A 25,393-nucleotide genomic window follows, 5' to 3' on the forward strand; every position below is an offset into this window, starting at 1 on the left:
TGGCCATGGGAAAAAGTTTGGTTTGGATTTGCTTGGTTTCTGGGTTGCACTTACAGCTTTTTGATCACATGTCTTATGGACACAGACTAGAAACTTCCCATGCAACAGGATTTGAATTTCGACCACATGGTTGCAGCTCTCTTGAATTAATTATTGTGAGTCTTTTATTTTTTTAAAGGTTACTAGGTGGTAGTCATAGCTGGTAGGGAATAAACTTGGGGCCTCTTCAGTCACTATTTTGACATTATGTGGCATTTTCATCAAAGTGGAGACAAGGGTTGGTGGTCCTTGAATGGCTGCTGCTCTTGAAACAAATGGCTTTTAACATGGCCTCAGGGCGGCCGCATTTTTGGAACTGCTTTGGTTTTTAAGGGTTAAATAAAGCTGCCTTGTACAGCTGTCCCTTGGCTGTGATCATTTTTCAGTTTGCCCCACAGGAGTACATACTCCAAAAGTAAATTGTACTGATCCCTCCTATTTCCTTCTTCATTTCTTTGCACTGATGATTCTCTCTCCTGTTTTGTGCAAAGTGTGTGTTTAGTTCTGAAACATTTCAGGAGAGGACAAAGAGGGTGAGGCTCTACATGTAAACTTTGAACACTTGGCTTTCTTGCATTCAACCAGTGTGCAGAGCCATTAATAAATATGTCCTTCAGATCTTTAAATTTTTTGTAAAGTAATTTTATCTTGTTTTTCATTAAAATTTTTTCTTCCTATAGCCTCATAATTTTAATGTCCTTTGAACAAAAGAGTTGGAATAGGCAGGACTTGTTGAGGCCGTTAAGCAGGTTATTTTTACCCTTTTACTGCTAAACGAAACCGATCCAGAGGACAACAAAAGCCCAGTTTTTGACTTTGGAGAGTCTGGTTAGAGATAGTTTTCTCCAGGGTAATACTTCACATTTGTTTTCTGTGTGCCATCTTCAAGTTCAGCAGCCATTTTGGTGGTTGTCTTGATGGATTCTAACATCTGGTCATGGTGGTCATGAATTGGCAATCCAAACCTTGAGGAAAATCTGCAGAAACTTTCGAAATGCTTTGTTTTCCCTTTTGTGTAGATTAGAATCATGTGAGTCTGTTTAACTGTTTAAATACAAAATCTGAGCCCTAAATTTGAATTTATTTGTGTCCTTTAATGGGGAGGTTTAGAAAGCAGCAAGAATGAAGCCTGGCCTAATTCACTGAAGAGAATCCAGATGCTGCTCTGGTTTTGTGATCTTATTATATTCAAACATTCTGCCTCTGCAGATGCGGAGCCTACTGCTGTGTGCAGGACCAGCTATAAAATTTGTGGGGCCCAACACAAAACGAAAACAAGGGCCCTCTTGTTAAAAAAACTAAGAATGTCATAGCAGCAATAACAGCCTTAAACCAAGCTCAGGGCGCCCGAGTGCGGGGCTCTGTACGATTGCACGGGTTGCTCACCCGTGAAGCTGGCCCTGCGTCCGTGTGTGCCTGTGAGCTTATACCTTCGCATACATGCGTCCTTGTATTTATAGCATGTGAGCTCAGCCCGATGGCATCGCAATTTGTATGCATTTCACCTACTTGCCACCAATGAGAGTGTATGTGTAAAACTTCCTCCCTTCCCCAGAAAAGTAAATCACGCAGACTTCTTTCCTATAGATTTGGATTGCCTCTAGTCATGAATGAGTCTTCCAGACAGGGAAATTGATATGGAAATCTGTGGAATAGCTTGTTTGTGGTGGGAGGAAAATCAAGGACATATTGTTAACGTGTTTTCACCTACTTTTACTGCACACCTGTAATGCCTAGTTCGGTGGTTTAGAGAATATGGAGTGTTTCTGGGCTTTCTTATAAGGCAGAGGCTCCATACAAGGTTGCTGATGATTGTTCTAAATTCCCATTGTTTTCTTGGCTTTTCTCCCTTGGTTTATGTGTCGTCTGGAAACTGATTTGTAGTTGGTGAGGTAACATACGTGGAGCTCTTAATGGACGCTGAAGGAAAGTCAAGGGTAAGTGTCTGAGAGAATTTCTTCTGTGGATTTACTACATGAAAAATGTAACTGTATGGTGGCGTGGAATCGAATGAAATCAGGAAGGCAGTGAGTGCTCATGTTACAGTAGCTATGTTTGATTTTGCCAAACATTTGAGTGGGGTGGGAGGGGATTTGCAAACGGGAGTCCCGCTTTTCCAAATGGCTGGCCAAAGAGCTTTTTGGTATTCTGTTTGGATGCCCAATTTGGATAACTGGGGACCAATAGCAGCATTGTCTCTTTGTTAACAGAGGAATTGGCTGTGTGTGAATTATGCATGGAATTTTAGCGGTGGTATAATTAATGTAAAACGTGTGTTCTTGTCTAGAAAATGTTACTCTTGGTTGTTTGCTGAATTTGAAAGTTGTGTGAACCAAAGATTCCGAAAAGTTGCCTTTGTGCCAGTAAATTGTAAACCAAATATTAAAAACCTGAATGTTCAAAATTGGCCTAGTTTAAAGAGAACATAAACTATTTTCTGTCGTGCAATAGAATGGCTTAGAATAATCAAAAGGTTGAACTTAACTTATGGAAGGGATGGATTTAGGAGGAATATGGTAAGGACTCGATTGAGTACAGAGGAAAGCAGATCTAAAGTTGGTGTGATTTCTTGGAGACCCTGAATTTAGGTCTGCTTATTAAACGTCAGCAGCTCTAGTGCAATGCTGGTAATGCGTAGGAGAAGGAGATATTAAGGAGCCCAGCTTTTAACAAGGAAGGCGAGGCGAGGCACTTCTGTCAGCTTCCCCTTAGAAGGGTTCATTTTAAAAGACTTTGTGACATAAATCATATTTTTAATTGGTTTGTAACTGTCATTGGTATTTACTATTTTTTCTCTTCTTTTTCCCCTTCCTTGCTCTTCTGACTGGTCTCTGGCTTCCTCCAAAGGGATGTGCGTAAGTATCGTCTAGTTACTTACTGGTATTTGAGCCTTCTAACTTGTAGGACTGGTTTCACTCGACTCGTTTCCTTTTAACTCTATAGTGTTGTTGAATTCAAGATGGAAGAGAGCATGAAAAAAGCTGCGGAAGTCCTAAACAAGCATAGTCTGAGTGGAAGACCACTGAAAGTCAAAGAAGTAAGCTCTTAACACTGTGAATACTGTGTGTAATTGTTGAGTGATCCCACTTTGGAACAGGGAAAGACGGTCATGGTCCCAGACGGCATTTTACAAAGCAAGTGCCAGCCTGTTGTTTCTAATGAAGAGTGTCGGTCACAGCCTACAGCGGCCATTCCCTGCAAGGACTTTGGGGTGGTGGCCAAGCAGATCCTGGGTGGCTGCTGACCGCCTTCTAACATCTGTGATTTGTCTGAGGCCTTGTTGTCTCAGGGACTCTTAAACTGTGAGCCCGTGGGTTTGTGCCATTAAGTTTTACTCCGTCTAAACTTTCTTGTTGGCCCATCTTGTTTCTTTTTTTTAAAGTGAGTTTGTTCCAGCCTGGGCAACATGGTGAAACCTCATCTCTACAAAAGATACAAAAATTCGCCAGGCATGGTGGCGCATGCCTGTAGTCCTAGCTACTTGGGAGGCTGAGGCAGGAGGATCGTTTGAGCCCAGGATATGGAGGTTGCAGTGAGCTGAAATCACACCATTGCACTCCAGCCTGGGTGACAGAGTGAGACCCTGTCTAAAAAATAAAAAATAAAGTGAGTTTGTTATTCCTCAAACCTGCTTTCACATCTCATCTGAATCAAATATATTCCTCGAGGAAGAAGGTTTTTTGTTGATTAAATTCCTCTTGGCCGGGCGCAGTGGCTCACGCCTGTAATCCCCAGCACTTTGGGAGACCAAGCTGGGTGGATCATCTGAGGTCATGAGTTCGAGACCAGTCTGACCAACATGGTGAAACACTGTCTCTACTAAAAATACAAAAAATTAGCTGGGCGTGGTGGTGGGTGCCTGTAATCCATCTACTTGGGAGGCTGAGGCAGGAGAATCGCTGGAACCCAGGAGGCGGAGGTTGCAGTGAGCCGAGATTGCGCCATTGAACTCCAGCCTGGGCAACAAGAGCAAAGCTCCGTCTCAAAAAAAACATCCCTCTTGATTTCTTTTCACCTCTTCTCTTGGGGAGGAAGATGAGTAGATTGAGAGGGAAGCGTCGTAGGGTCTAAGGTCTCTCACATGTTATGGTGTCTTTTTTAGTGCTGATGGTGGTAAATGACAGGACAGAGAGTTGAAGAAGAGAGTCAGTACAGAGCTTCACAGACCTTCCCAGATGTTGTTTCACTGTGCAGCCCTCACACACATGCCTCCAACACCTGAAGGACTTGAAGGATGGGGGCGCTTGTGTGGTCTAGAACTGTTTCTCAAACTTCTGGAAGCCATTGACGGGGTTTGCAGAAATTACAAAGCCCCACTGATGAATTAGTAAGATTCAGCTATACCAAGCCCATGAAGCTCTAATTTCAGTCTGGCAGTTCTACATATATCAGCTAATCATGTTTCCTTCCCTACCCTGCTTTTCTTTTTTACTTAGTTCAGTTGAGAGCTGTGTTTTTAGTGCTATATTTCATGCCTTTTCTTCCTTTCCTGTTCCTTTAGCTGGACTCTTCTAAGCTGGTAGTTGAGTTCATTTGACTTTCTTGTTAATAGATTTGAGAGATGCTTTCCAAACAACCTTTCAGTTTCTAAGTCTTGAGAATATCATTTACTGTGCAAGCATGGTTTGCGTTGTCACTGGGTCAAACGTAACACCATTTGTGCTTGTTTTAGGATCCTGATGGTGAACATGCCAGGAGAGCAATGCAAAAGGTGATGGCTACGACTGGTGGGATGGGTATGGGACCAGGTGGCCCAGGAATGATTACTATCCCACCCAGTATCCTAAATAATCCCAACATCCCAAATGAGATTATCCATGCATTACAGGCTGGAAGACTTGGAAGCACAGTATTTGTAGCAAATGTAAGTAAGCAGAACCATCATCTAAAGTAGAAAATAACTTTATGAAATGACCTTGTCAATATGTTATAAAAGTAATTCTGACATTTGAGAAGAAAAATATAAAGAAGGGTTGTGTTCTTGATTTCTTTAAAACTCAGCCGTGGCCGGGCGCGGTGGCTCAAGCCTGTAATCCCAGCACTTTGGGAGGCCGAGATGGGCGGATCACGAGGTCAGGAGATCGAGACCATCCTGGCTAACACGGTGAAACCCCGTCTCTACTAAGAAATACAAAAAATAGCCGGGCGAGGTGGCGGGCGCCTGTAGTCCCAGCTACTCGGGAGGCTGAGGCCGGAGAATGGCGTGAACCCGGGAGGCGGAGCTTGCAGTGAGCTGAGATCCGGCCACTGCACTTCAGCCTGGGCTACAGAGTGAGACTCCGCCTCAAAAAAAAAAAAAAAAAAAAAACCTCAGCCGTATAGGTAGACTTTGTCTGCATTCCTAAGTCACAAGCTTGACCATGGTCTCATTGGGGCTGTGATTCCTGAGTTTTGCAGGTGTTTCCACAAGCAGTAACCGAGTCTGCATTCTCCGTTGGTTTATTTTGTGCAGTTTTGGTGCAGAGTAAGAGTGTACGAGCAGAAGTGCACTGACACCTTCCTCTTATTGTGTCTGGGGTGAATGATACCTCCACCATTGCAAGGGGAGATATTTTTAGAAGAAAGTAGGTTGGGTGGGGTGGGGTATGGTAAAGCTTATCAGGGAAACAATTTTTAAAAAATGTTCAGAAAATGAGTATTAATTTGAAGTATGAGGTGACTTAAGTTTCTGAGAAAAGAAACCATATATTTCAATACAGTCTACTTACAGTGAAGGCCAGGCTTTATAATCCTATTTTAATATTTCCATTGCAGTTGATTAGTTTTTGTGACATTATTTCCTAATACTTTTTCCAACCGAAGCATGTCTCATTCACGTAGTAAAAATGTGTTTCTTAAGACGTTTACATTGAGGTTTTTACCCCGTTCTTTCTCGATTAGCTGGATTATAAAGTTGGCTGGAAGAAACTGAAGGAAGTATTTAGTATGGCTGGTGTGGTGGTCCGAGCAGACATTCTTGAAGATAAAGATGGAAAAAGTCGTGGAATAGGCACTGTGACTTTTGAACAGTCCATTGAAGCTGTGCAAGCTATATGTATCCTTCTGCAGGAATTCAACTTGTGAACAATTTGACCTAAATTGCTGTGTTAGTAATGTAGGTTTGTGTGAGGAAGAGGTGACTGTGTATTAATGTTTTTTATGTGACTAGGGAGAATGCATTACTGTGGAATTAAAAGGTTCTCTGGGCCGGACCGGGCATGGTGGCTCAAACCTGTAATCCCAGCACTTTGGGAGACCAAGGCGGGCAGATCAGTTGAGGTCAGGAGTTCGAGACCAGCCTGGCCAACATGGTGAAACCCTACCTCTACTAAAAATACAAAAATTAGCTGGGTGCAGTGGTGGATGCCTGTAATCCCAGCTACTCAGGAGGCTGAGGCACAAGAGTCGCTTGAACCCAGGAGGTGGAGGTTGCAGTGAGCCGAGATCGCGCCACTGCACACCACCAGCCTGGGTGATAGAGTGAGACTCAGTCTCAAAAAAAAAAAAAAAAAAAGGTTCTTTGGGGGTGGAGTTGATTCAATACAGTGTGGATAGAGGGGATGGTTAGAACATGGGCATATGCCCATGTTCTAAGTGGTCTTTCTACTGTTTTCAGAAGAGTCTAGGTTTGAAGGAGGAAGCCCAAAGAATGCACCACTAGAGAGAAACTGGGTTGTTATTTCATGTGTAATACATCCTTATAGGATTACTCACTGTCTCCAGTGAGTAGACATCATTTTGGAAGAGGACACTTCTCCTTGACCCTAGGCTTAGCCTAGAGTTTTAATCCCGTGGAGAGTACCCCACAGGAGCACATTCATGCAACTCAGACGAGACCGTCTTGGCATGTCTTATCCAGAAAGCATGGTCCTTCAGTTTAGATAGTGGTAGATGCCTGGCCCATTGGCCACATTCAGAGAACCTTGATGCCACTGCTTAAGAGGATGGTTTGGTGAAATTATAAGGTTACAAATGAAGCTTCACACCTGAGGAATAAGCGGAAGTTGTCTTGTCCTCCCTGCCGGCTTTATTTATTGTTCCTTTTATGTTTATTGTTGAAAGTATAATGAAGAATTGAAATTGCTCATAAATTCATCACTTAGAGGAACTGGTAGCAGTTGGAGTATTTTTCTTTCTTTCTTTCTCTCTCTCTTTTTTTTTTTTTTTGTATTTCTCTTGTGCACATTTTTAGAATTGCAAGAAATAGCCTTAATTGTAATACCAGCTATGTTCAATGGCCAACTGCTATTTGATAGACCAATGCACGTCAAGATGGTAAGTCAGTAGGATCTTTCTGTGTGATATACTCAAGGCTAGCAAAAACATGGAATTAATAAGAATGTACACATATCCACTATAAAATATTTATGGATTAGTCTAAGTTAAATAAGGTGCAGTATGTTGAGTGAATTTGTGAGAGAAATAACATTTTGCTGGTCGGGCATGGTGGTTTATGCCTGTAATCCCAGCACTTTGGGAGGCTGAGGCGGGCGGATCATGAGGTCAGGAGTTTGAGACCAGCCTGACTAACATGGTGGAACTCCGTCTCTACTGAAAATACAAAAATTAGCTGGGCGTGGTGGCACGCACCTGTAGTCCTAGCTACTTGGGAGGCTGAGGCAGGAGAATCACTTGAATCTGGGAGGAGGAGGTTGCAGTGAGCCAAGATTGTGCTACTGCACTCCAGCCTGGGCAACAGAGTGAGATTCAGTCTCAAAAAAAAAAAAAAACATTTTGCTCATGGCAACTCTTGACTGCATTAGATATTTTTCCTTTTGCACAGTTGACTGTTCATGGCACATACAGGTAGTCACCTGGGTATCCTGGTTGAGCAAGTGATCTGTTTCAAAGAATAGTTATGTATGTGGGGTTCCAGTTTTTCAGAGTATTACAGTATAATGTTTGGTTAGCATCACATCTTTTGTGAACATAATTAAGTCATTGATTCAGACAGCTCTTAAAGGTCTGTTGGAGCATTTCAGTCTTAATAAACATTTGCTCTACCGTGGCTGTGCCAAAGATAATAATTACTACAGGCATGACTGGAACATGCTGGGGGCAATCTAGTCGGGGCTCAAATTCAGGAAAAAGATAAAAGAAACTATAAAACAATTTTGTCATTACTGTAAATAGAGTAGTTAAGTTTTTTGAATAGATGATAGATTCATGTGACTCAAAAGTCAAAAAGCATGAAAAGATAGCGTGAAGATAGTGTGAGTCCTACTTGGACTTCTTGCCCAGGTCCCCATTATCCCCCACGATAATATCCATATGTCTTTTGATCCTTCACCTTGACATAAAATAGGAAGCACGCTCCACATACCTTTCCACCCTTGCATATTACTCCATGACGTGGATAATGTGTTTAGCCAGTCCTCTCTTGATGGGGGGCCATTTCAGTCTTTGGCTGTGGCAAACACTGCTGCACTGGATACTGAGATTTATTCGTTTTCTTTCTCTTTCAGGATGAGAGGGCCTTACCAAAAGGAGATTTCTTCCCTCCTGAGCGTCCACAACAACTTCCCCGTAAGTGTTTCAGTGATTAGGGCTGAGAGTTTGATTTTGAGTTATACTAAGAAACAGAAAATTACCATAAAGTTTCACTTGAACCTGTGCCAGGTTAGCCCTCAGTTCTCTTGGCCAATTCTTTTCTATAGATTTTTCAGGGCGAGAAATGAGCAGAGATTCACAATTTGAGGATATTGTTAGGATTACCTCGTGTTAATCCTAGGATTGTAATACCACAATGTAGAGGATGTGGTTAGGCATTTTGAAAGTGTCCTGGGGAGGGAAGAATCAGAACCTGTGAAGGGAATGAAAACCAGGCTGCACTCTAATTCAGAAGATATTGGTTAGTCCCATGTGCACTAGCAGTGCACACTAGACATTTACACAGAAATTCGTACACAGTTGTTTGCAGCAGGATGACAGACACATGCTGCGGTGTGGATGAACCTTGATTTCATCTACAGGAAATGCTCCACATAGATAAATGCATAAAGGCAGAAAGTAGATTAGTGGTTGCCTGTGGCCAGGAAGGAGTAAGTGGGGACGGGACTGCTAATAAGGTTGGATTTCTTTTTTGGGTGATGAAAATATTCTGGAATTAAATGGTAGTGATAGTTGCCTATCTCAATATACTAAAAACCACTGAATACTTTGAGTGAGTTTTATGGTATGTGAAGTGTCTTGAACAAATAATTTCTATGCAGAGGGGAAAGGGATCGGCTATTTGTGAGACCCAGGTGAAAATCTGTCTTGTGACAGGGAAGGCTAGTTGATGGGCCACCACGTAGGTAGAAGTGGCAAATATTAGTGCAGAGTCCTATGTAAGCCGGAGACGGGAAGCCAGAACCTGAGTGCAGACAGCAGTGGGACATTTCAGGGAGTCACTGGCACAGGTAAAGCCCTCCTGGAGAAGGAAGATGGGTGAGGGTGAGAGGCCTGTGTGTGCTGTGCTGCGGGGACCTCCACCAGGTGGGTTGAGGGGGCCTGGTCTGGAGCAGCAGCTCAAGCTGAGGGCCCTACTCACTCACTGAGTTGGATGGGAGCCCAGGCCAGAGCACGTTTGCAGCGTAGCATTAAGGCAGCATGACAGATTTATCTTGAAGGGAAATCTGTGGCTTCATGAGAAGGCTCATCTGTTGAAAGTCAACATTAGTTAGAGAAGGATTACATTTCCTGGACATAACATACTCATTTCCCAAATAAATTGTCTGTGTGCTCATCTGAGCAGCGGTCACCCTGGACCCTGGTAGTGGCTCTTGTTGACTCTTGTTTTGGATCAGGAGGTGGAGCACACTGCTCCAGGGAGCCATGGCTCTCCCAGCCATTTCAGAGGCTTGACTTCAAAGCAAGCCTTCAGTGTTTTTGGGAGTAAGTAACCTTGGTGATCTCTTGCTGCTGTTGCTATGCAATTAAAGATGGAATGTTAATCAGGTTAAACGCCTGGGAAGTAGTGGCAGGTTTTATTTACTTTTTAAATGAATTTTGTTTTCTTTCTTTCCTTTCTTTCCTTCCTTTCCTTCCTTCCTTCTTTTTCTTTTTCTTTCTTTCTTTTTGATGGAGTTTCACTCTGTCACCCAGGCTGGAGTGCAGTGGCGTGGTCTTGGCTCGCTGCAACCTCCATTTCCTGGGTTCTAGTGATTCTCCTGTCAGCCTCCCGAGTAGCTGCGATTATGGGTGTGCGCCACCATGCCAGGCTAATTTTTGTATTTTTAGTAGAGATGGGGTTTCGCCATGTTGGCCAGGATGGTCTCGAACTCCTCACCTCAGGTGATCCACCTGCCTTGGCCTCCCAAGGTGCTGGGATTTCAGGCGTGAGCCATCGCGCCTGGCCTTGTTATAATTTTTGAAACCTTACCTGGTTGTAGTTTAAGCCTCAGATGGTGGTTACCCCAAATATTGCAAGTGTCAGCTCTTTTGGCTGTTTCCAGAGACCAGCCTGTATTTCTGTGTCCCTGTTTGTGTTGGTAGAGCATGGAGTTGAGTGTGGGCTGGGTATCCAGTTGTGGGTTAGGAAGCTTTGGGGGAAGGAAGATAGGTTCTTTGAATACATACATTAGGTTCATTGTTACTAAAACCACCCAGATTCAGAGAGTAGCATACATCCAGGATGTTGATTGGCTGGTTTGTAACGTGTTTTTTCATGAGAAACGTCCTTTGGGCTACTAGGGATTGGGCACATTTGTGCTGCTTGCCACCTGATGTCTTGAGTCACCTTTTTTGATCAGTTCTCAGTCCATGGGTTAGTGAAACAAATAGGCTGTCAAGAATGTTAGTGTGGGGGTTGTTAACTTTCCCCTGTGTTGGTTTTCAGCCGCCTTTGTTGTATACACACATATCCCAAACGCCAGAACAAGGTTCTGTTTCCAAATGTGCTGATGTTGAATTTTGCATTGGGCCCTGGGGTCACTGGTGGGTGGGGGTGGGTAGGCTGGAGTGGATAGCTGCAACTCACTAAACAAAGACTCTTTTCCTTTGAGGGTCAAGGTTTGCTAAATAGGGGAAAACTAAACTTCTTTCTCTTTTCCTTCCAGATGGCCTTGGTGGTATTGGCATGGGGTTAGGACCAGGAGGGCAACCCATTGATGCTAATCACCTGAATAAAGGCATCGGAATGGGAAACATAGGTCCCGCAGGTGAGAATGACAGTGCACCTTGCTTGGGGTTTTGGGGAAGTGAAAATTACTAATTACTGGGGCAACTGGACTTTGAGTAGTTTAAATGGAATAAATAGTTAACTGGGACAAAATTCCCTCCTTATTCATCTCTGCCTCATTTTTAATAAAGGCAGTATTTTGTATTTTTATCAAGTTGAATCCTTGTTTAAAGTCATTATACTTTTTCATTGTAACCTCACGACAACCTTCTAAGCTGAAATAGTTGTGCCATTTGATAAGAGGAGGCAAGCCAGAGAGTTGCTCTTGCTCAAGGTCACACTGTCAGTTAGTGACAGGCTGCAGGTCTCCTGACCACAAGACCATAGCACTGCTGCAGTACCCTGAAAAGTGTCTTACCAAGACCCCCGTGGGCCCTCCTGGTGTTTGCACAGCTGCTGCTAGAGAGCTAGGGGCATTGATAGATGCAAAAAAGGTGGAGAGGCCAGGCACACTGGCTCATGCCTGTAATCCCAGCACTTTGGGAGGCCGAGGTAGGCAGATCACAAGGTCAGGATTTGAGACCATCCTGGCCAACATGGTGAAACCCCATCTACTACAAATGCAAAAATTAGCTGGGTGTGATGGCATACGCCTGTAATCCCAGCTACTTGAGAGGCTGAGGCAGGAGAATTGCTTGAACCCAGGAGGCGGAGGCTGCAGTGAGCCAAAATCGCGCCACTGCACTCCAGCCTGGGTGACAGAGCGAGGCTCCGTCTCAAAAAAAAAAACGGTGGAGAGGGCCTCACTCTGTGACAATGTGGCCGTCACAGGAAACATGGTGGACAGTTGTCTTTAAGAAGACAGGGATCCCAGCACTTTGGGAGGCCGAGGTGGGCAGATCACCCGAGGTCAGGAATTTGAGACCAGCTTGGCCCACATAGCAAAACTCCATCTCTACTAAAAATACAAAAATTAGCCGGGCGTGGTGGCTTGCACCTGTAATCCCAGCTACTCGGGAGGCTGAGGCAGGAGAATCACTTGAACCCGGGAGGTGGAGATTGCAGTGAGCTGAGATGATATGACTGCAGTTCAGCCTGGCAACAGAGCGAGACTCTGTCTCGGGGAAAAAAAAAAAAAAAAAAAAAAAGGCAACTGCATGAAAGCTTCAATGTGTAGAATAAACTCAGGCTTTGCTGTTTAGCATTTTCATTTCTGTATAATGATGTATTTTGATTCTGTTAAGGAATATTTCATTTTAATGACTTCAGACTTTGGTCTTCGTTAGAATCCTTTGAAATTGGAATATGGAAGCCCCTCTATCCCACCATTGTCAGTGTTGCATATCGCTAGACTCTTCCAGGGTCACCCTGGGGCTGACTTAAGTTCTGGGCCACGACTTCAAATGGCTCTAACGTTTCCCCCTGACCCAAAACACACACACACCATGTCTGACATCTAAACAGAAAGACTGGGGATTGGAGAGGAAGTCTTGGTGTTTTTAGGAACTGGTTTTTATTTTGAAGATTTTACCTTTAACAGGGACTTTTTAAAAATCTATTTCTGTTCCCTAAAATTTTCTAAAAAGTTTATGTTCCGTAGAATGTGTCTTACAATTGTTTCCATTTCATGTTTAATACTGCCTAGCTTGAGGCCTGTGTGTGTGTGTGTGTGTGTGTGTGTGGTGTGGTGTGGTGGCTCACGCCTGTAATCCCAGCAATTTGGAGGCCAAGAGTTTGAGACTAGTCTAGGCAACATAGTGAGACCCCACCTCTACAAAATATAAAAAAAATTAGCGGCCGGGCGCGGTGGCTCAAGCCTGTAATCCCAGCACTTTGGGAGGCCGAGACGGGCGGATCACAAGGTCAGGAGATCGAGACCATCCTGGCTAACCCGGTGAAACCCCGTCTCTACTAAAAAATACAAAAAACTAGCCGGGCTAGGTGGTGGGCGCCTGTAGTCACAGCTACACGGGAGGCTGAGGCAGGAGAATGGCGTAAACCCGGGAGGCGGAGCTTGCAGTGAGCTGAGATCCGGCCACAGCACTCCAGCCTGGGCGACAGAGCGAGACTCCGTCTCAAAAAAAAAAAAAAAAAAAAATTAGCCAAGTGTGGTGGCGTACACCTGAAGTTCCAGCTACTTGGGAGGCTTAGGCAAGAGGATCACATGAGGCTGCAGGGAGCTGTGACCATGCCACTACATTCCAGCCTCAGTGACAGAAGGAGACCCTGTCTCAAAAAAAAAAAAAAAAAAAAACCCTGCCCGACTGGGTCATTAAACTGTGTAGATCCCATAGAAAAAAATTAGCTAGGCATGGTGGCAGGCGCCTGTAATCTCAGCTAGTCGGGAGGGTGAGGCAGAAGAATTGCTTGAACCTGGGAGGTGGAGGTTGCAGTGAGCCAAGATTGTGCCATTGCATTCCAGCCTGGGTGGCAATACTGTGTCTAAAAAAAAAAAAATTTTTTTTTTTTTAGCTATATATATATTTTTTTTTGAGTGGGAGTCTCGCTCTGTCGCCCAGGCTGGAGTGCAGTGGCTGGATCTCAGCTCACTGCAAGCTCCGCCTCCCGGGTTTACGCCATTCTCCTGCCTCAGCCTCCCGAGTAGCTGGGACTACAGGCGCCCGCCACCTCGCCTGGCTAGTTTTTTGTATTTTTTTTTTTTAGTAGAGACGGGGTTCACCGTGTTAGCCAGGATGGTCTCGATCTCCTGACCTCGTGATCCGCCCATCTTGGCCTCCCAAAGTGCTGGGATTATAGGCTTGAGCTTCCGTGCCCGGCCCAGCTATATGATATTTGACAGTTGAAATGGTAGGGGCTTTTTTTCTTGCTAATTAAAATATATAAAATATACTTGTCATCAGGGATTTTCTTTTGAGTTCTTTTGCTGGTTTGGAATTATGCTTTTTAAGTTCAAATGTTATTTACTGCTTTGACATAATTTTAGTTTGCATTGACTTTTTCTTTTTAAGGAATGGGAATGGAAGGCATAGGATTTGGAATAAATAAGATGGGAGGTAAGAAATTTAAAATGAAGTACAAGCATAATCACTTTTAGGCATGGTTTTCTCTCTTTCCTCTTTTCTTTCTTGTTTAAACCCTGCATGAAATTCTCTTTGGTTTCAGTTTGAGTCTAGAAATGACTTCCTCCTGCCTGTCCATCCTTCCAGCGGGTGTCTTGGCTTTTGGTTATGGCTGTCTCACTAACTAGCTCTGTGACCTTGGGCAGACCACTCCATCTCTGTGCCTCTTTTTGCTTGTCTGTTCATTGAGGGGGTTGGATCAGACCAGCTTTTTGAAGGTGGTGATTTTTAAACAAGGGTGCTAGCATTTTTTTGTTTTTCAGAAGCCCTTAAACTTGATAGATAAGTTCTTGGCAGAAGATACCCCAGTTGAAACGTGATATAATTTTTCTTTCCCTGCTCAGTCTAAGCAGTCTTGTTGGATGATGCTGAAATGTGAACATCTCTTGCAGGAATGGAGGGGCCCTTTGGTGGTGGTATGGAAAACATGGGTCGATTTGGATCTGGGATGAACATGGGCAGGATAAATGGTAAGCATCGTGTTTTCTTCCTGCTTTCACCCACCCTTTGTCGGCTGTTGCCTCTCAGGTGACCTTAGGCTACAGACCCACTGAATAAGTGATTTCTCACTTCTGCTTTTCAACCGAATCAAATGTCTTTTGAATTGCCTTAAATATTTCAAGAACTAGACGTAATAGTCGACTTACTTCACTTGGTCGCTAGTCTTTGAGCTGTCCTGTGTTCCCAAGCTCTGCAGTAATTTTTGAGTACAGTGTTAAAAGCATGTACATGTTTGTGGTTATGGTCTCTTGAGTATGAGGGATTCTTTAAAGTTTGTGATCAAGTTTGTCTGTCTCTAGGAGCGCTGGAAGGGGTAGTTCTTGGTCATCTGCCCCAGCTGCAAGTTGTCCATAGAGGTGTTAATAAAAAAAGAGCCTTGTCTACAGGCTCTTTTAATTTAGTATTTGCATTATGCAAATTCTGGTTTAGTGTAATTCAAATCCGCCAGCAAGTTTTCTTTTTTTTTTTTTTTTTTTTTTTTGAGGCGGAGTCTTCACTCTGTCGCCCAGGCTGGAGTGCAGTGGCACCATCTAGGCTCACTGCAAGCTCCGCCTCCTGGGTTCGCGCCATTCTCCTGCCTCAGCCTCCCGAGTAGCTGGGACTATAGGCGCCCGCCACCGCGCCCGGCTAATTTTTTGTATTTTAGTAGAGACGGGGTTTCACCGTGTTAGCCAGGGATGGTCTCGATCTCCTGACCTCGTGATCCGCCCGCCTCGGCCTCCCAAAGTGCAGGGATTACAGGCGTGAGCCACCGCGCCCGGCCTTCTTTTTTTTTTTTAATGAGACAGGGTCTCACTCTTTTGCCCAGACTAGAGTGCAATGGTGCGGTCTTGGCTCACACTGCAAGCTCCACCTCCCAGGTTCAAGTGATTCTCCTGCCCCAGCCTCCTGAGTAGCTGGGGTTACAGGTGTACGCCACCACGCCTGGCTAATTTTTATATGTTTAGTAGAAACGGAGTTTCACCATGTTGGCCAGGCTGGCCTCGAACTCCTGACTTCAGGTGATCTGCCCACCTCAGCCTCCCAAAGTGGTGAGATTACAGGCGTGAGCCACCATGCTCGGCCCCCACCCCCAACTTTTTGACAGAAATATAATGATAATATAATAACAATGTAGTATTGCATTTATTCCTTGTGAGAACCACATGATATGTACATACTGGTATCCCCGTTTCATCCAAAACTGAGGCACAGAGAGTGACATGCCTAAGTCACGTGACTGGTAAACGGTGGTGCCTGCATGTGAACCCAGGCTGTCTGGCTCCAGAGCCTGGCACTTCATCAGTGTGGGAATCCTGCCTTCTAGAAGTGCCTCCAGCACAGTACTTAGCCCACGGCACCAGCAGGGCTACAGAGTGTGCATGATAAATTGGAAATCTTCCTTTTTGAAATCCTCTATGTGTTGGTGACTCTTTGACCTTCCCCTTCACCACAGGAAAGCTGCTGCTTTTTTACACAGAAACTTTCTTGGAATGGGAAGTCATTAGGAATTTGGGTATAAACCTTCCTTTGCGGGTCTGTCATAACAGAGAATGTGAAAATGGTACAAGGACAGACATCACTGTCAGGCTTGAAAGGCGGCTGTCCCCGGTGATCAGGCCCTTCTTCCAGTGCACAGGGAGCAGTGGGGCATGATGTGTGTTGCCCTCTTCATGGGTGCCTTGTTCTAGAAGCTAGTAAAAGGATGTAGGAAAGTCGTCACCATTAGTTAGTAATAAAGCAACAAAGGTCTCTGTTTCCAGCGTACATTCAAGCTTGCCTGTAACTTGTGTGTGCTTGGGATTTTATTTATTTATTTATTTAATTTTATTTGTTGTTTTTGTTGTTGTTTTTTTTTTTTTTTGAGACGGAGTCTCACTCTTGTCTCCCAGGCTGGAGTGCAGTGGCATTATCTCGGCTCAATGCAAGCTCTGCCTCCCGGGTTCACGCCATTCTCCTGCTTCAGCCTCCCGAGTAGCTGGGACTACAGGCCCCCGCCACCTCGCCCGGCTAATTTTTTGTATTTTTAGTAGAGACGGGGTTTCACTGTGTTAGCCAGGATGGTCTTGATCTCCTGACCTCGTGATCCGCCCGCCTTGGCCTCCCAAAGTGTTGGGATTACAGGCGTGAACCACCGCGGCCAGCCGGAATTTTAATTTTTTTTTTTTTTTTTTTTTGAGACGGAGTCTCGCTCTGTCGCCCAGGCTGGAGTGCAGTGGCCAGATCTCAGCTCACTGCAAGCTCCGCCTCCTGGGTTCACGCCATTCTCCCGCCTCAGCCTCCCGAGTAGCTGGGACCACAGGCGCCCGCCACCTCGCCCGGCTAATTTTTTGTATTTTTTAGTAGAGACGGGGTTTCACCATATTAGCCAGCATGGTCTCGATCTCCTGACCTCGTGATCCGCCCATCTCGGCCTCCCAAAGTGCTGGGATTACAGGCTTGAGCCACCGCGCCCGGCCCGGAATTTTAATTTTTAAAAAAAGTTTCATAAATCTGGCTTGGTAAAATGTTACTCAGAGCAGATTAGTCTGGGTGTGCTGGCTTACGCCTATAATCCCAACACTTTGGGAGGTCGGGGTAAGAGGATTGCTTGAGCTCAGGAGTTCAAGATCAGGCTAGGCAACATGGCGAAACTGCATTTCTCTCTCTCTCTTTTTTTTTTTTTTTTTAAAAATAACAGATTAGTCATTAAAAGGGAATTTTGAGTTGTTGCTGTGAGGAGCAGAGTGGTGCCGTTTAGAAGTAGATGGAAACCAGGATGGGTTGGCCTGGGAGCTGTGCTGAGCTGTGTGACACAGTTGGTGGTGAACTGGCAGGTGTAATCTCGCAATCAGGATTCAGAGCCTGGGGTAGGCAGTGGCAAAGGATTCCAAGTGCCGATTCTCTGGAGAACCACAAATGGAGTGTGTGTTCCTAGACTGTTCTTAGATGTTCTGAGATATGGCACTCAGAGTGCTCCCCGTGCCCTCTACAGCTGAGAACAGAGACTCCCTCCCACTTGACTGGCGTTCTTCGGTTTGGGTGGGATGAGCTCTAGAGCCCTTGGGCACTGCAAGGAAACTGTTCATCACACTGGAGGAAGAATTGAAGCAGACGTTTGGGTTTAATGAAATGTTAGTTCATGACTAGAGTGTAGCCATTATGGTCATGAGTGCTCCCATCAGACTGCTGGTCATGCAGGTTCCCAGGGCCCACACTCAGCATGAGTCAAATCTTGATAGAGTGGCTATAAAAATGTAAATCAAAAGATCGTTAAATGTCTGCCAAGCACGGTGGCTCACGCCTGTAATCCCAGCACTTTGAGATTAACGTTGAAAAAAAAAAAAAAAAGAGGGCCGGGCGCGGTGGCTCAAGCCTGTAATCCCAGCACTTTGGGAGGCCGAGATGGGCGGATCACAAGGTCAGGAGATCGAGACCATTCTGGCTAACACGGTGAGACCCCGTCTCTACTAAAAAATACAAAAAACTAGCCAGGCGAGGTGGCGGGTGCCTGTACTCCCAGCTACTCCGGAGGCTGAGGCAGGAGAATGGCATGAACCCGGGTGGCGGAGCTTGCAGTGAGCTGAGATCCGGCCACAGCACTCCAGCCTGGGCGACAGAGCAAGACTCCGTCTCAAAAAAAAAAAAAAAAGAGAGATTGTTAAATGTCAAAAACTGACTGTTGTGAGGCAGTATTTGACAGTAAAAATGCTACCCTTTGTGGGTGTAAATTGGAGTTCACAGTGCTCCCTGAGCTCTGGAGCCCTGTTGACAGCCAGCAAGATGAGTTGTGAGGCCCTTGCCAACATGCTGATGCCAGCCTGTGGCATGCTCGTCTGGAGTAGGGTGCTGCCTTCTTGCAGAGAGGTGGCAGGATGGAAGGACGCAGAGCTCCGTGAGGATGCCACTGCAGGGCTGCAGGGTTCTGTCGCCCTGCCCTCCCACCCCCGCCACTGACTCCTGGACTCTGCTGTCCAGCAGATAGCACCCATGAGGACCATGCTGAACCATGAGGTCACTTGGGTTAATTCAGACTGGGAATGTTAAGCCCACCATTGGCAGCCAGTCCTTGTTAATTCATAATGTGCTCCTACTGCCACATCTCTAACGGAGTTGCTTATTTTATTGAAAGATAGGGACTCAAGGTGTTCATTACATCGCACCTGACATTTCTCAGGAGTGAGATTAATAATAACTAGATTCTTCAAGGCCCTCTCAGCATGGGAGGGAGAGATTCTTCAAGGACCTCGCAGCATGAAAAGTGTGATCCCCATTTCAGCCTGTATGAGATGAACACACAAGGAAAGAAGTGGCCAGCAGTAGGAATCATGAAAGGCCTTCTCAAGCAAGTGACCACTGTGGTGGGCCTTTCCCCAGAGAAGCTAGGACCTTTGTTTTAAAAGACATTGTAAGGCTGGGTGTAGTGGCTCACACCTGTTATCCCAACACATTGGGAGGCTGAAGCAGGAGGATCACTTGAGCTCAGGAGTTCAAGACCAGCCAGGGCAACATAGTGAGACCTCCTTTCTACAAAAAATAAACAAAATTAGCCGGGCATGGTGCCGCACACCTGTCCTAGTTGCCTGGGAAACTGAGGTGGGAGGAGGACTTGAGCCCAGGAGGTCAAGACTGCAGTGAAGCATGATCACACCACTGTATCCAGCTTGGGAGCTTGGGTTGAGAGTGAGACCCTGTCTCAAAAAAAAAAAAAAAAACCTTGTAAAAGATGAGAAGGTTGTGACCCAAACCCCATTATGTAGATGCAGCCACTGCTGTTGTCAGCAGAGAAGTCTTTCTGTGCAGACATACTTCTCGCCGTGCACACACACTTCTGTATTAGAGGATGGGCTTTTTGCTTCAAAAAATTTGGATGGGTCTGTGGTCTTTGACCTTCAAGGATGAGGTGCAGCTGAGGCGATACTAAGGGTGGCTTCGGACAGCGCCAGAGGTCTGTGCATCCAAGTGGCCTGGTGAGGACGCTGGTGGAGACATGGGTTGCCAGACGCTACTCTAGCTGCTGCTGCTCAGAGCACTGGTTCTGCTAGGGGGCCGAGCGGGCTTGGCACAGGCAGCAGGTGTATGCAGATAGAGCGGCTGGTGGCATCGGGTGCAGAGGTTGAAGGTGCAGGTCTATGTGAGGCAGGGGAGGAGCATGGGCAGAACAGGCTGCAGCTGTGGTCAGTGCAGGGAGGCCTGTGAATGCCGATGGGAGAATTCCGCCGTTCTCTTCAAATCAGTGGTGTGCTGGTTGAAAGCTTGTGCAGGTGTCTTGCAGGTGTGTTAGTTGAAAGCTTGATCTAGGTCAGGGATGTGCATGGGAGAATACAGTCATGGTTTCTCAGTTGGTTTCTGTTTGGGTCAGTAAAGCCCCTTCCTCATCCCTCTTTTCCGCTTATCACTAGAGACAGAAACTTAAAAACCATGGTTTCAGGCTGCCAAAAACCCCAAAACAGAACAACAGCAAAGTAAGACATGTTGGACAAGTTTGGTCTAGGTGCTGTAAAGCCAGCCTCGGCTTAGGCAGTCTGGGCAGGATCGCAGGCATCCTGGCAGAATGAACTGTACCTGCTGGTAGACTGAAGTCTGTGTCTCTTGGTGAACTTTCCCGCCTCGTCCCACGGCAGTTAGTTGGGATATAAGAAGCAGCTGTGTGGGGGACAGGCGCTTTTTCTGTTGTTGTTTGGGTTTTTTTTTTGTTTTTTTCTTTGAGACAGAGTCTCACTCTGTTGCCCAGGCTGGAGTGCAGTGGCGCGATCTCAGCTCATGCAACCTCCACCACAGGGGTTCAAGTAATTCTCCCACCTCAGCCTCCTGAGTAGCTGGGATTACAGGCACCCGCCATGATGCCCGGCTAATTTTTGTATTTTTAATAGAGACGTGGTGTCACCATGTTGGCCAGGCTGATCCTGACCTCAGGTGATCCACCCGCTTTGGCCTCCCAAAGTGCTGGGATTACAGGCATCAGCCACTGCACGGCGGGGGGACAGGTTTTAATGGCTTTGTGGCCATGATCATAAAGTGAAATGTGCCTCGTCGCTCATGTCCGAGTTGCTGAGCATATACTTTGAGACCAGAGTGGGTGGGTACAAGTGTCTTCTACATAGCAAAAGACGGACCAGAAGCTTGGAAAGGTAATGCTATGATAGCATCAGACAAACCTTAAGGAGGTGTGGGTGAGCCGTGGGCAAGTGAGCAGCAACACTGTGTTTGGGACACTTGGCGGGGGGTGCATTTAGGTATTTTCCTAAAACCTTATCTGTTGCCTAGTCACAGCACACCCAGCTCATTTCAGGCAGGACTGGCATGTTCAGGATTTTCACGCAGAGCTCATTCGTTAGCATCGAGGCTGTCCGTGGAGCTGCAGCTTTAATTTGCTCTATGATAACGAGAGGTGCCTCTGGGTGGATAAATGTGGGCTCCAAGTGGGTGCTGCTGGGCGGTCTTCTGAACAAGAAGTTGGCTGGGGTGGGGGTGGGGGCTTAGTTTCCAGCTCAGGTGAGGCAAGGAAGCCTCAGTTCTGAGAACCTGGACCAACTGTAGAAAACTGCCGCTGAGCAAGACCCAATGGCCCCCTTCTTGCTCTGGCTCTCGGTTCATGAATGCACTGGCTCCTGTCTCTGGTGGGTGCATTCGCAGGTGACCCCGCACGCTGGGCCTCAGACTCTGGAGCTGCGTGGGGTCTTGGCATCGGAACCCAGCATCAAGGACTCTCCTAGTTCTCTGTAAAATGATCTTGTCTGTGCGTGTGTTTCTCAAACCCCTTTCCCTTTTTCTTTTTCTTGTCATTGTTATTAGTATTTCTACTCTGGAATCTGTAATGAGCACATTTGTATTGCCATAGAGAAATTTGGCTAATTTTTTTTTCTTCCTGATTTCCTTAGAAATCCTAAGTAATGCACTGAAGAGAGGAGAGATCATTGCAAAGCAGGGAGGAGGTAGGAACCACTTAGTTTGATGTTTTGTTATTTTAGAACAGGCCGTTATCACGGGGGACCGTAGAGCTTAGTGGTGAGAAGTGCGGGCTCTGACACAGACTGCCCGGGGTGGGAGCAGCTCTGCCTCTTTCTAGCTGTGTGACTTTTGGCAAGTCACCAAACCTCTCTATTTCTCGTAGCACTCATTTGTAAAATGGGGGATTCCTCGGGGATGCCGTGGAGAGCGAATACATGTGAGAGTGCTTCCGCATGTGCTGTTTACAGGCCGGCCATCCTCACTGTTAGAGTACCTCTCATTTGGGGGTTTTGTTTTCCACATTATAAATTCCTGAAAGTAAGTATTTTTTCCTTAGACTTGATAAGACTGAAAGTACACCACCCAGCATATAATGTACTCAACAGGAAATAGATACAGGTACTCAATAGGAAAATATGAAGAAAGTATGGTCTGAAGCCCCATCGCCCAGTGATGACTGCTAGAAACATTTTGTTCTGAATCTTTCTTTCATATACAGTTTTATGAATACTGAGAACAAAATGTACTTTTTGAGTATTTTTGGAGACAGAGTTTCGCTCTGTCGCCCAGGCTGGAGTGCCGTGGCGCAATCTTGGCTCACTGCAGCCTTGACTTCCCAGGCCTAAGCGATTCTCCCACTTTAGCCTCCCAAGTAGCTGGCACTACAGGCGCATGCCACTTGGCTTGGCTGATTTTTTGATTTTTTGTACAGATGGCATTTTGACATGTTATCCAGGCTTATCTCAAACTCCTGGCCTCAGTTGAACTGCACACCTCCAGAGTGCTGGGATGACAGATGTGAGCCGCCACACCCGGCCCGAATGTACTTTTTCAGCCTGATTTTCCCTCTGAGTGTCTTGGCATCTCACCTCCTGACATCTGTGTTGGGCTGGCTCTGGAGCTCCACACCGGCACCATTTCCTCCCAGTCTTTTGCTTCTGTTGGCATTGGGAGTTGCCCTGCCTCATTTCTTTCTTTTTTTTTTTTTTTTTGGAGACAGAGTCTCACCCTGTCGCCCAGGCTAGAGTGCAGTGGCACGATCTCAGCTCACTCTAACCTCCGTCTCCCGGGTTCAAGCGATTCTCCTGCCTCAGCCTTCTGACTAGCTGGGACTAAGGTGCTCGCCACGATGCCCAGCTAATTTTTGCAGTTTTAGTAGAGATTGGGTTTCACCATGTTGGCCAGGCTGGTCTTGAACTCCTCACCTTGTTCCGCCCGCCTCAGCCTCCCAAAGTGCTGGGATTACAGGCATGAGCCACCACATCCAGCCGCCCCACCTCATTTCTGATGCCTTTGGGCAAAGTGCCCATTCTCGCTAGGTTCCTTATACTGTGGGGAAGTTCTGAGACGTCTCCCCTCTGAAAGTCACACATTCTTAAAGTTGGGCCTGCTTTTTGTCTCTCAGTGTGCTGCTCTGCAGCTAAGGAAGCAGGCACGGAGCAACAGAGAGACTTGTCTGTGGTCAGTTATAGAGCCAATTAGAGAAACTGCTGAGTTTCCTCTTGAATTGGTATTTTTGACTAGGCTGCTTGGATCAGTCACAGGCTGGCTCTGGGCTGATGGCCACTCTCAGAGGCAAACGACAGGGTTTTGGGGAGGAGCCCCAAGCTCGGCATGTGGAAAGGGGTGGCCTTGCTGATGGAGCCAGACCCTTGCTTTCCAGAGTTGCAAGTGCTACGGGTGGGGGGTCCCTTTGTTCTGCTGGCTGACCCCCAGCTGCCACCAGAGCCCACTCTGCAGTTCCATCAACATCTTCTTTCCAAAGCCAGCAGATCATTTGGTTTCCCTAATAATAAGGTCCCCAGAAGTGGCCAGTTGTGTGCATTTGTACACAGAGGATCTCTCGGTGTGTGTTTTTTGACCTCTGCTTGATGGTGTGGCCGAAAATCCTTCTCTGTGCCCTGGAAGCGCTGAGGAAACGCAGCCAGAGTGGCCCCCAGCAGAGCATCCGAGAGGGACAGGCTGGGAGGGGAAGGTGGGAGTAACTTGGACTTGTCTCCACGTAACTCCTGTTCATTACCCTGGGTGGCCTTCTGAGTAGGGGGTGTCCTTGCCTCCCCCTGGAGCGTTTCTCAGTGTCTGCTGATGGAGAAACCTCAGAGGTCTCAGGAATTGACATCCATGGTTCACAAAGCTTGTCACAGACACTAGCACCTCACAGACACACATACAGGGGTGTTCTTTAGAAGTTGTGTTATGGAAATCTCAGCTGTGGCATAGAGCAGAGAGAATGCTGGGAGGCCCTCATGAGTCCATCACCCAGCTGTAGCTGTTGTCAACATTTGAGGGGTGTCTTAACGGTAAATTATGGTGGGCCTTTACCCCGATCCATGCCCATGAGCTGAAGTGGTCTGGCGTGTTGTGCACACGCATACTTAAGTTCTTGACACCAACCTGTGTTTTGTGTCCCTGTTTCAGGTGGAGGTGGAGGAAGCGTCCCTGGGATCGAGAGGATGGGTCCTGGCATTGACCGCCTCGGGGGTGCCGGCATGGAGCGCATGGGCGCAGGCCTGGGCCACGGCATGGATCGCGTGGGCTCCGAGATCGAGCGCATGGGCCTGGTCATGGACCGCATGGGCTCCGTGGAGCGCATGGGCTCCGGCATTGAGCGCATGGGCCCGCTGGGCCTTGACCACATGGCGTCCAGCATCGAGCGCATGGGCCAGACGATGGAGCGCATCGGCTCAGGCGTGGAGCGCATGGGTGCCGGCATGGGCTTCGGCCTTGAGCGCATGGCCGCTCCCATCGACCGTGTGGGCCAGACCATTGAGCGCATGGGCTCTGGCGTGGAGCGCATGGGCCCTGCCATTGAGCGCATGGGCCTGAGCATGGAGCGCATGGTGCCCGCAGGTATGGGGGCTGGCCTGGAGCGCATGGGCCCCGTGATGGATCGCATGGCCACCGGCCTGGAGCGCATGGGCGCCAACAACCTGGAGCGGATGGGCCTGGAGCGCATGGGCGCCAACAGCCTCGAGCGCATGGGCCTGGAGCGCATGGGTGCCAACAGCCTCGAGCGCATGGGCCCTGCCATGGGCCCAGCCCTGGGCGCTGGCATTGAGCGCATGGGCCTGGCCATGGGTGGCGGTGGCGGTGCCAGCTTTGACCGTGCCATCGAGATGGAGCGTGGCAACTTTGGAGGAAGCTTCGCAGGCTCCTTTGGTGGAGCTGGAGGCCATGCCCCTGGGGTGGCCAGGAAGGCCTGCCAGATATTTGTGAGAAATGTAAGTGGCTCTTGGGGAACTTCTTGGTGGTGGTGAGCATGAGGGGACAGGGGAGACAAAGATCAGCAGGATGAAGTCAGAGGTGGCGCCCTCCAAAGAGGACCACATCTCCTTGCTCCTGTCCCAAACGTTTTATGCTAGTGGGACAAGTAAGGAATGTGAGAACTGTGGGTTCTGGAAGAGCCTGGGCTTCTCCACTGTGCTAGAATATGGAGCAGACTCTGAGCTCAGAGACTGCAGTTTCTGATTGCTTGGCTTGAAGAGGCACTGTGTCTTGCACAATGATCCAGGGAAAGAAGTGGCTGTAACGGAATTATTTTCCCCAGCTCAGCCACTCTTAGCCACTATTTAGTGACTGTGGGCTGCGCACCACAGGCCCAAGCGTCCCATCCTGCACAGTGCTCCCACAGTCTGAGCCCCAGGGAGGGAGCTGGCTGTGCCACTTCACAGCCTTGTCCCACGTGGACCTATTAGTTCCCTGCTGATCGCCTCAGTCTGAAGAGCAGCCAGCTTCTTGGTATAGTAAGAAATCCAGCGTAGCCCTCAGAGTCAGCTGCAAGGCG

General features: G+C 47.1%; 1 protein-coding gene across 5 annotated transcripts in view; it reads left to right on the plus strand.

Annotated features, from left to right (window-relative positions):
• The window catches only part of HNRNPM (heterogeneous nuclear ribonucleoprotein M), a 44,087-nt gene that overhangs the window by 16,201 nt on the left and 2,493 nt on the right, over nucleotides 1-25,393 (plus strand). The window contains exons 3-15 of one of the 5 annotated variants that reach the window (XM_025366613.1): nucleotides 1,924-1,976; nucleotides 2,887-2,894; nucleotides 2,983-3,076; nucleotides 4,712-4,750; nucleotides 4,868-4,903; nucleotides 5,920-6,073; nucleotides 7,244-7,293; nucleotides 8,484-8,544; nucleotides 11,058-11,159; nucleotides 14,089-14,133; nucleotides 14,592-14,669; nucleotides 21,540-21,593; nucleotides 24,028-24,830. In XM_025366613.1, coding sequence (XP_025222398.1) covers nucleotides 1,924-1,976; nucleotides 2,887-2,894; nucleotides 2,983-3,076; nucleotides 4,712-4,750; nucleotides 4,868-4,903; nucleotides 5,920-6,073; nucleotides 7,244-7,293; nucleotides 8,484-8,544; nucleotides 11,058-11,159; nucleotides 14,089-14,133; nucleotides 14,592-14,669; nucleotides 21,540-21,593; nucleotides 24,028-24,830 — 1,577 coding nt within the window. Of the gene's footprint in view, nucleotides 1-1,923; nucleotides 1,977-2,886; nucleotides 2,895-2,982; nucleotides 3,077-4,711; nucleotides 4,904-5,919; nucleotides 6,074-7,243; nucleotides 7,294-8,483; nucleotides 8,545-11,057; nucleotides 11,160-14,088; nucleotides 14,134-14,591; nucleotides 14,670-21,539; nucleotides 21,594-24,027; nucleotides 24,831-25,393 lie in introns of all 5 variants that reach the window. The other 4 variants (XM_025366611.1, XM_025366614.1, XM_025366612.1 and 1 more) reach the window with 4 other exon arrangements.

The sequence above is a fragment of the Theropithecus gelada genome, chromosome 19 (assembly GCF_003255815.1).
Source record: "Theropithecus gelada isolate Dixy chromosome 19, Tgel_1.0, whole genome shotgun sequence".
Classification (NCBI taxonomy): Eukaryota; Metazoa; Chordata; class Mammalia; order Primates; family Cercopithecidae; genus Theropithecus; species Theropithecus gelada.